Below are 11,580 nucleotides of genomic sequence, written 5' to 3' on the forward strand. Positions count from 1 at the left end.
GGGGGGGTTCGGAAGGAAGGGGTTCGGGAAAGGTCCGCAAGCCGGGAAACACAAACTCGGGACGTATATTTCAAACAAATGTTGTCCTCTTAATCTTTCTATTTATAAAAGAATTCTGAATACTGAAAAAAGCATTACAGTTTCCAATAAAATATTAAGAAGCACAACTGTTTTCAACAACAATAATAATTGAGCACCATGATTTCTGAGAGATCATGTGACACTGATGACTGGCTGCTGAAAAATTAGCTTTGCCATCACAGGAATTACATTTTAAAATACATTTAAAAATAAATCTGTTATTTTAAATTGTAATAATAATTCACAATATTACTGATTTTACTATATTTTTTATTAAATAAATGCAGTATTGATGTGCATTATAGACTTTGAACAATACTGTAAATGCTTCTCTGATTGTTAAAAACAATCATTATCATTAAATGATCAAGCTATTCATTTAAAAAGGTGATACCCTATTAAATACATTTAGAATAGTTGTCTGTTTTATGTTAGTAGCTTGTAGTTCACTATTTGAAAGGGCTTGACTGTAGTTTAAATACAAAGCTAGAGTTTCAGAGTAGCTGCACTGGTAAGGTGCTTGTGAGTGGGCAATACAGTACTGTGTCCTGTCTAAAATCGTTTAATGCACAGCATTTTTTCACAACTTGGTTTTGTGGAGGCCTGAAAATCCCTTGAAATAGCATTGCATTTCAAGTGAGAGTTACTTGAAAAGCCAAGTCTAACCGGCATGAAATGAAAGTGGGAACGCCGTCGCCTTCAGCATAGCCTTGGTAGATCCCCAAGGTGGATGTGATTGTGCCCAGGCTGAGAAACCACAATTGAGCTGAAGGAGTTGATGAAAGCTAGATGGGGGAGAGGAGGTTAATCAAAGGTTAGTAAGAATACATCTGTTCTGCTCAGACTTTGGCCACCCAAATCCAGCCTCTTCCAACAACAGTCCTTTCACACTCTATAAGTTGAAGGAGATCTTTCTTTCTTTCTCCTCAGGGGAATCAGCTTTTATAGGGTCTTGAAGGATGTCCGGCAAGTATGCATTACATCAACACGCTGTGTTTTTTGCAGTTATTTACATGGTTTAGCTACATCAGCATGTTACATATTTCCATAATGCCCACCTACTGGCTGCTTTGGCCCATCCTCAAAAAAGCAAGTTGGTTAAGTGAAGGAGACGCTTTTTTTCCGCTACGTGGGCAAAAAATTGTATGAACTTCCAAACCCGAAGCCATAGTTACCATAGATTTAATCCTGTTTACTGCTGCATATGAAGCCTCGGGAGCTGAAACCCGATTATGGTAAGGGGCGTTGCATTTCTGACACATGCTCCAAACGGTTGACCAATCACAACAGACCAAGTGACCAATCAGAGCACACTGGGGTTTTCGAAAAGTCAGGCTTTAAAGACACTGGAACTACAACGGATGCCTCAGGCAGAGGGTGAAAATAGGTGCTGCAGCAATGTACAGTGTGAGGAAAAAGATGTTTTATGAACTTTAAATCATGTAAATGTTTTCAAGCAGACCCCAAAAATAAAATTATGAACTTTTAAATGAAAATTAAATGGGCACTTTAATAAATATCAATTAGCCGCAGTTCCACCACTCGTTCTTGTGCCAGTTTCTCTCTAACATCTATTTAGAATATTCATAATAAATGTCCCAGGTTTTTTTTTTTGTCCGTACAATGAAACTCAATGAGGTCTGATGTGATTGTGTTGGACCCCTTGACTTTCATTCTACCGGCAAAAATATTCTGCAAAATATTTTCTTTTGTGTTACACAAAGGAAAGAAAAGTCATACATGTTTGGAACGACGTGAAAGTGAGTATGTTTGGGTGAAATGTCCTTTTAAGATGGCTAGAAAAAGGGAAAGGACTCTTGGAAAGGTTTGTGAACAAGGCACTTTATTACACCATGCTTTGGTCTTTTTTGTCTTTGCCCCCGCAGGAGACTCTGTGCAATATTTGCAGGGTTATTATAGCAGTAGATTGATAGTTGCAGTATGGATTCGAGACAGCACAGAGTTTAGCCCCTTCTTCACCCACATGCTCACTCTCTCTGTCTTCATCTCAAGGCCTCACTGACTATCTAAGTAGATATTTCAGGCAATATATACGACTGAAGCATCTGCATATAGAAACACTGAGAGACTGGACTGGGTGAAAGTACAGCCATACCCCAACTGACCATTGTGTAAACTTCTTATTTCATCTCCTCAGAGAATAGGAGCACATTAGAAATGGAAGAGGTTTCATCCCCAGATGTTTCACTTTTGTTATGTATGAAATCAAAGCCTCTTGTGTTTGTTGCCTGGTTGGTCATGGTGGTTTTCTTCTCAAGAAGTTCTGCTAGAGCTTCTTTCTGAAGAGAGCCTTTGGTGACCCATGGGAAGTGCGCAAACTTTGTCTCTTTAAAGTCCCATTTTTGTTTTATCACATGCTGCTTTTATAGGGACGTGGTGGTGTGAAATCCCTGTCGAGAACTCTGGCGATGTCTGCGAAGGCTTTGATCTACACTCGTGCTTATGAGATCTCTTGATGAGAAAACTATTCCATAGGTCCTGCTAGTCTGAGGCAAAGTCTGCTGTAGAGTGCAATGGAGAGATATGGAAGAAAAGATGCCATTCATATATTGATTTTAGTGATATTGTGCAAACCTCAGACCTACCATGAGCTCAAATGTTGTCAAATGATTCAATGTTCTGTAAAAGCAACTTTCAACTTCAACTTAAAAAGAATTCTTTAAATTGAAAAACTGCTCTACCCACAGACCTATAGAACACCCACTCCCATAAACCATTGCAAATGACTTCTTATTGTACTGTCAGTCAACTTATGCATATGTTTTGCATTAAATATCATGTTATTTTATACTTAATCAATGACAGTTGATATACTACCATTCAAAAGTTTGCGGTTTGTAAGATTCTTTCTTTCTTTTTCTATATATTTTTTTCTTTTTCTATATTTTTTCTTTTTTTTTAAAGACATTAATACTTTAGCAGGCATGCATTAAATTGAACAAAATTGACAGTAAAGACATTTAGAATATTACAAAAGTTTTCTATTTCAAATAACTGCTGTTGAACTTATGAACTTTGTTATTCATCAAAAAACCCTGAAAAAAAGCATCACGATTCCCACAAAAGTATTAATTAGCACAACTGTTTTAAAAAATGATCATAAGAAATTAAATTGTAAAAAATATTTCACATTATTTCTATTTTACTGTATTTTTGATCAAATAAATGCAGCCTTTGCTGTGCATAAGAGACTTTCAATAACATTTTAAAAATCATACTAACCTTTGAACAATAGTGTATTTATATTATACTTTGGTTTTATTTTACTTTCTGTTACCATTTTTTAACAGTGTGTAGCTTCGAATCAAATGTGGTAACATTGTGATTCATGTGGGTGCTTGGTACACATCTTAAAACTCTAATGAAGAATGTTTTTAAATGCCTGTGGAGAACAATTAATGAAAAATACTTCTGAAATCAAGGCCACTTACAAAAGTGGGCAGTCCCTGCTCTTCTATATTGCTAACTACAATGCTAATCCACCAACCACTGTCCAGTGCAGGCGGTTCCTACAATACTCGAGGAGCCTGGTGGAGACCAGAACTATGTGTTCTTGCCTCTGGCCTTATCTGCATCCATCTCTCCAGTGGCTTTTGCAACTGACTCGCAACCAGAGACAATATAGTAGAAGAAAACAGACCATTCATAGAGAAATGAATGGGAGAGATTGAAATGCTAAAAATGGTTACTGTTGGTATAGAAGTCTGACCTTTAAGTTAAAAAGGAGCCTGTTGCCATATAGGTAAAGGCAGCGCCTCAATATATTGCTCCAGAATGTGCATTTGCTTGGCCAGCTAGCTAAAGAAACTAAGCTGATGATACAATTGCATCGTTAATTTCTTCTATGTTACTGAAATAGAATGATAAGCTGTTTTCTATCAAGTAGATAGGGGTTGTTTCTATACACCTAATGCATACAGGGAAAATAGTGTTCTTGTGTACTTGCCTTTAAGGGACTGTATTACAAAGGCAGTTTTCACTAGGGATGCACCGATACCGATACTGGTATCGGTATCGGGCCCGATACCGATACCAGTATCGGTATCGGTGCATCCCTAGTTTTCACCCAATGAGAATTTGTAGAGTTGTTTCTTGTACAGCTTGTCATGACTAATTTGCTCATACATAATGTAAATGTACTCTAATTAATATGATAAACTAGCACTAGTGTCATGTTTCCAAAGATTGATGTCTCATTTCCTCTGTTGTTTGTCTGTCTCTCATAGGAAGTAACATCACTGTGTCATTATCCAGTAACACGTCAGAGATAATGGAGGGGGAGACCGTCCAGTTGACCTGCATTGTTAGCAGCACTGTGGGTCCCCTGTCAGTGTCGTGGCAGTGGACAGATAAGGAGGGGGTGGGTCCCGCTGTGAATGTGGCTTCAGTGGATCGTGAGGGCACGGTCACTCCTGGGCCCAACTTTAGGGAGCGCAGCAGCTTTGGAGAGATCCGGGTGGAGCGGGTTCGACCCGACACGTTTACCCTGTTCCTGTATAATGCCTTCCCCACAGACGAGGGCCAGTACAGATGCAGCGCCACCGAGTGGTCCCAGAGCGGTACTGCACCTGACTGGATTTGGCAGCAGATTGGAGACGAATCCGCCACCAAGACTGTCACTGTAAAATCAGTTGGTAAGACCGCATATGTTATTTGAGACCCAGTATACCAAGGTTTGGGGAAGAAATTATAATAGTTATAATATAAATATAACTTTATATTTATTTTGACATTAACCTGTTTATCTTATATTCTTGGACAGATTCTTAAATGATTATTTATAGCTACTTTGAATTTGATGTTAATAATATTAAGTATTTTTATTTATAAAAAAATTTAAATTATATATTTACATAGGTTTAAAGTTTGGGGTCAGTAAGATCTTTTTCAGCATATTTTTATTAAATTAAAAAGACATTAAAGGCATTTACAATGTTACAGAAGATTTCTATTTCAAGTAAATGCTATTCTATGAACTTTCTATTCATTAAAAATCCTGAAAACAAATGTGTCACTGTTAAATAAACAGACAAAAAAAACATTAAGCAGCACAAATGTTTTCAACATTGATGATAATAATAACAACAACAACAACAATAATAATAAAAGTTGCTTGTGCACCATTAAAAATGATTTCTGAAGAATTATGTGACACTAAAGACTGGACTAATGACTGATGGAAATTCAGCTTTGCCATCACAGGAATAAATTACATTTTGGAATATATAAAAATATAAAGCAGTTGTTTTCAATTTAACTGAATACTGATATTTCACAATAGTGCTATTTTTAATGTGTTTTACTGTAATTGCAGCCTTGGTGAGCAAAACTTTTTTTAAAATCGTACCGACCCCAAGCCTTGAACAGTATAAATGTTTGTGCATGTTTGTATTTATAAAATATTCCCTCATAAAAGTAAAAAAATGCGCTTGAATTTCAGCGCCAGGGGACAAATATGTCCCCTTCATAAAAAGTTAATTTCTGACACTGTATTTGCATATATAGTGTATTTGTACTCATGCAGTATATTTTTACTGTCAACACCATATTTATGACATCATAAATTTTCTGCTTCATAACACACGCATATATACAAGCTCATACTTGAGCTCACATAGTGGCAGGAATACATACCCACTCAAGTAGAGTAGAGTATTGAAGTGGCATGTCCACTGTAAAGCTGGATCCCCTCCATATGAAGTCAATATAACCCACTCAGGCTCATGCTTACATTGCATCCTGTACAAGAAGAGCAGTGGAACTCTACCGATGTCAGCATTCCATCACAATCAATAGCCGTGACTTCCCAGTCTGCTCTTTAACTGTGTATGTAATGAGAATACACACACACACACACACATTGCAGAAAGGAAAAACATGAGTGGATAGCAAGCTGGCAGATGCTCTAAATAAACACATTGTGTGACATAGCATGTGTTGCGTGACAATGAGTGGTTTTTAGACAAGATACTGGATCAGTTCTTGATAACATACAATATGTCTGTGGTTTTGTTGGTGAAGTGTGTAACTTTTTTGATACTTAAAATACTTTCTACTCTTCCAACTTAGTTTGTAGAGACAACTCTAAGTCAGTCATACGTAGATTTTCTTTCTGAGGAGTTGTTCTCAAACATATGCTCTTGTTTGCACAGCCTTGCATTGTGATTTATATTTTAACCAGAGGCATGTTTTTGGTGAACTGCCTGTTTGGGGCAGAACAAAGATAGACTTTATAAAAGAAAATGTTATGACCAATTTTAATTTAAAAATTGTTTATATTAATTAAGTTTGAAAAAATATATATTAAAGAAAATTAATGAAATTAATAAAGTCAAGGAAATTTGTACATTAAATTAAAATAAAGAAATTGATATTCTTTTTTTTTTTTTTTTTAATCTTTATATTGTAATCAGAACGGATTGGAAAAGTAATTTGTCAAAGATGTGGGAACCCTAAATGCAGCTTTAAGGTTGGGAATCTCATCCTGAATCAAGTCTTCATGCATCCTGCATATTGAATCTTTGATGAGATGACAAAGACGGGGCTTTTTTATTTATTCCTCTTAATTATTTATATCCATGCTCTTCCTCTGCGATGACATTGATCATTTTTACTTCCTCTGCTGTCAGGATCAGCTTCGTTGAAGCATTTCATCAGCTGTGCTTTTGATTTGAAGCTCAAAGAGTGGCAGCATGACACTCTTGATGTCGGCTGTTTTGGCTTTTTCTGCAAGTACAGACTTCTCCAGGTGTGTTGCAGGAGTCACTTTGCTCGAGTAGGATGTGCACGTGATCATGTGATAGTCACTCTTATGCGTCCGTGTGGGCATAGACGCTGTTTGTTGCCTCTTGCCCTGTGACAGGTGTGGTGGTGGTGCTGAGTAAAAATAGCAGTGTTGTGTTTTCCAGCGTTGACTCTGGGTGACTGTATGGATGAAGGACCAGGGCTGGGTGTGAAGCAGGGCCCAGTTTGTGGTGTTATTCTGCTGAGAGAGTCTTAACATGCTCATTAGTGTCTGGCAGTGGTGTGGGTGCTGACTGGCTGCAGGTCACCCTGTAGCGGTGGAATCGTTTGGCTGGGTTACACATGACACCCAGAGGTGAGGCCAGACACACATTCTGCCACAATTTACTTTTTTTGATTGCTAAGAAAACAGTTAGAGCTCCCAGCATGTTCATTGGATGGCAGATAAATATACATTGTAGGTTTATTGATGCATCTGCTAGTGAGCATGCTATAGGAGATGACTGGGTGAGAAATTTGTGTACAACTTTTTCTGTTACGCAGACTTTTGGTGGTTTAAATAAGAAAAAAATGAATAGAAATAGAGAGAGCTAGATGGAGGGGAATTACTCATCTTTGAGTACCTGTATAGCTGTGTTTAGGATTTTGGACTACTCGTATAGATCATTGTTCATAGCATAAACTGAATTTCAAAGAATGCATACTTTAAATCTGCAGCATTGCGGTAAAGTGGAGCAGATTGAATATGACAGTATGACATCGTATTAAGACCATTACAGTCTTCATAGAAACTTCACATGCTTAAAATCTAATGTGACTGCAACTTCAGTGTGATTTTTTTTCCCCCCAAGAAATTAATGCTTTCGTTCAGCAAGGATGCATTAAATTGATCAAAAGTGACAGTAAATACATATAATGTTACAAAAGATTTCTAGGTAACACTTTGTGTAATGCATTATAAAAGTAGTTTTTATGCCTTAAATATGCATTGTAATTCACCTTATAATGAATTGTACTGTATGATTTTATGAATAATTGTAACGACAGTTAAAATGCATTACTTATCTGTTCATTGTTACACCCTTTGAAAGTATAATGCATTAACCTTCAAATATTATAATGCATTTTAACTTTTGTTAAAGTTATTTATATAAAGATATAATATATTACACTGTACATTATGAATACCTTTATAATGCGATATTCATAAAGGCTTGTTAGCGATTTATATTATATATTTATATACCGATTTATATATTGTTACCGAAGTGTTACCGATTTATATTTTAAATAAATGCTGTTCTCTTTCTGTTCATCAAAAAATCCTAAAAAAAAAAAATCCACAAATTATCCCACAAAGATGTTAAGCAACACAACTGTTTTCAACATGGATAATAATAAGAAATGTTTCTTGAGCAACAAATCATCATATTAGAATGATTTCTGAAGGATCATGTGACACTGAAGACTACAGTAATGATGCTTTGCCATCACAGGAATAAATTACATTTTAAGGTATATTAAAATAGAAAATGTTTGCTGTATTTTTATCAAATAAATGCAGCCTTAGTGAGCATAAAGACTTTAAAAAACATGGATTTGCATCCTGTCACTTGCATTCATTTCATTCCGTTTTATTACCTTATTATGAACCATAAAATTTAGCATAAATAGCAATACTTGTGTGAAGAGAAACATTAAAAATATAGATTAGATATGTATATTGGAAAAACAGTTGTAACAGCAAAGAGAAGAAACCTCAGCGACCAAAGTAACAGGCAGTTGTATAGGGCTGATTCTTGACATGAAAAGGCATCCAGAGGCCGACTGAAGCTCTCCCCTTGTGCAGGCTGTGAGATTTGAAATCTCTATTCCCACTGTGCGTGAGGGTGGGTGTGCGCCACATGTTTTTCTGAGCATGTCTGTGTGTCTGGAATAATCAAACACACTACAGCTGTGGCTGTCTGGCTCTGCCTGGACTCGCTCCTCTCAGACGTCAGCTCACGCTGCTTCTCCACCCACTTCCTCAGATGCCATGAGAGTTCCTCCGATCATTGATTATATATTGAAAACCGTGGGTCAGTACAGTGGGTCACACAAAGTAACAATGGGAAAAATGTTGGAATGTGAGAAAGATTGTGTATGTGAAAGTCCTGGTGATGGTGTGTCCGTAAAGAATCACGCTCAGCGTGTGTCCTACAGTACTGCTCTCTGGAGAAGATGGCATTGATCATGGCTCCCTGCTGTCTGCAGTCTGCAGTCAAACACAGAATAGATAGAAAGACATTACTGGTCATGTGTCTACAAGAGAGTAAAGCACTGGAATCCATCAAAATATGAAAGATATGCGAATGTTCTCTCTCTGTCTTCCTCTCTTTATTTCTCTCTTATCACTCCTTCAAGCGTCCTATCATTCTTTGGAGATCTTTGGACACATGCTCAGGCCTGTCCTGTATTTTCCAGCATCTTGTCAATTTTTCTTTTTTTTCTTTCTTTCTTTATACGCCTGATCATCCATTTAACCTTTCATTACGTTTTTACTATTTTAGTAATAAATTTGTATGTTTTAAAGGGATATCTGTCATCTTCATATTGCTCCAAATCTTCGTGATGTACTTTCTTCTACGGAACATTAAAGAAGATATTTTGAAACTAAACAGTTTGGTTACATCTGACTTTAATTGTATGACCAAAACACACACACACACACTTAGACATTTCTTAAAATATATTTTTTATGTTCTTCAGACGAAAGTCAAAGAAATAATACAGGTTTAGAAACATAATGAGAATGAATACATTTCACTTAGGCGTGAACTTCCCTTTTAAATTTTATAATGTGTTTAAAATGGCGTTAATATTGCGTATCATAAGCTTTAAAGTGAAAACAGTGATATGTTTGCAAATGTTTGTTTTGAATGAGAACTATTTCACCTTTCGCTCATCTGAACATGGGTACATTTAACCAAAGAATGTGCTGAGAACCTGAGGTAATGACAGAGAAAAGAAGCTTCATCTGGAATTACAGTATTTCAGTCCATTAAATAACAACCAAGCTAAATGTGACCTTTTTTATAGGCTGATGCGTTTTTGTATTGTTTGAAATAGCAAAATACCCATAATTATTGCCCATTTTATCAGTGTTAGGACTGATAACAGCATTAATGACATTTGGTATCAGATCAGAAAGAAAATAAGTGTTATCACCCATCCCTAGTGACAGTGTCAGTGAGTTATTAGTGATTTATTCATGGATTCATTTGGTCAAGGATTCCTCAGACTGATTCAAATGTTAACTCTTGAGTTTGTGAGTCTCCTGAATTGAATCACACTAAAATTGAGCCTAATGTTGCTTTTTATTGCAGCTAAGACAACACGAGAAAGATGTGTTTTCTTGGCATTATATTGTGATACACAGTCTTTTTATGTGATCACATTCAATTCTGACTTCAAGCTCACAACTCAGGGAAAATATGATTATTTTTTTGTAGAGCTGTGGTTTTAACAGCTGAATAGCTTTGCAGGAAACACTGCTATAGATCCACCGATAATCAATTTTTGAGGCTTTTTTTTTTTTTTCAATATCTGAGCAAAAGTGAACTCATTAGATGTTAAAAAAATGATCCAGCAGAGTGTATTTCCTGTGTTTTTTTACTTGCAGGATTAGTTTGCATGTGCTCAATAAACACGGGATGTGTGTGTAATCTGCTTTTGGCTGCTCTCCGACGTTGCTGCTCACAGGATTGAATTTGGCATGCTACAGGTCACCTTGTCCAAATTTGATCAAAATAACAAAGAGTAGATTAACTCTGCCATTCTCACGCTTTCCTCCCAAACAGAACAAACTCCTGCTAGCCTTTCTCAGCCTAGTGAACAGCTGAACTCTGGGATTTCTCCAGGGAAGTCTTTGAGGATCATTAGCATGCAGACAGAGTAGTTTGATAATGTAGACATCTAACTTTACTGCCCTGTTCCTTTAATAGATAGTTTGCATAATTGAAGGACACAGAGGCTCTCCAAATGAGATTCACTTTCTCAACTCTGCCAGGCCCTATGGTACTACTGAGATCTGGGCAAAGCTTGTGCCCGATGGGTGTTTTGCGTTAACCTGCCCTCTGTTAAAGCCCAGCAGCGTGGCATCATTAGGGCACTGGCAGGTAGGCTGGAAATGGATCTCGTTGTCTCCAGCTCCTTATGGCCTCCAGCTGCTGTCATCCATATCAAGCACAAACACTCAGAAGTAGCCAAATGACACTTTACCCCTTCCACTGGGAAAATTATTTGAGTTCCAGAAATCTCTTGCAGAAATTTGCTTCCTTTTCAAATGGAAAGACAAAACAGCCGGGGCATTCCCTTGTAATGAGTTTATTTTTCCCATGATCTTGTATAGTATGAGCAATGGCGATGTAAATTGCTGCTGAAGGGTGCCAGTAGCAGCTCGCCAGGGAATAAGCTTGTTGTCTATATGCCCATTAGCAGATTCACATACTCATCAGTATCAGCTGTGAATTCACAATTAAGTCACCCGCAGTTCCCTCATCATATTTACTTGTGTGACAGGCTTGAGCCGAGGGGGCAGCGCTAGCAGTTAACCAGAACTTTGTTTTTACTGTCAAAATAGAAGATGGTTCCACAGGAGAGAATAAGTACTTGAACAGTATTGCAATCGTACTGCAGTGGCATAGAAGTGCAAGCGTTGTTGCAATGCACACACTTTTATCTTTATTAAAAAAA

General features: G+C 37.0%; 1 protein-coding gene across 1 annotated transcript in view; it reads left to right on the forward strand.

Moving 5' to 3' along the window:
* LOC107707768 (immunoglobulin superfamily member 3-like) overlaps window positions 1-11,580 on the forward strand; it is a 146,811-nt gene that overhangs the window by 101,971 nt on the left and 33,260 nt on the right. The window contains exon 5 of the mRNA XM_016511869.1: window positions 4,329-4,736. Coding sequence (XP_016367355.1) covers window positions 4,329-4,736 — 408 coding nt within the window. The remainder of the gene's footprint in view (window positions 1-4,328; window positions 4,737-11,580) is intronic.

The sequence above is a fragment of the Sinocyclocheilus rhinocerous genome, unplaced genomic scaffold, assembly GCF_001515625.1.
Source record: "Sinocyclocheilus rhinocerous isolate Xijiao unplaced genomic scaffold, SAMN03320098_v1.1 scaffold4099, whole genome shotgun sequence".
Lineage (NCBI taxonomy): Eukaryota > Metazoa > Chordata > Actinopteri > Cypriniformes > Cyprinidae > Sinocyclocheilus > Sinocyclocheilus rhinocerous.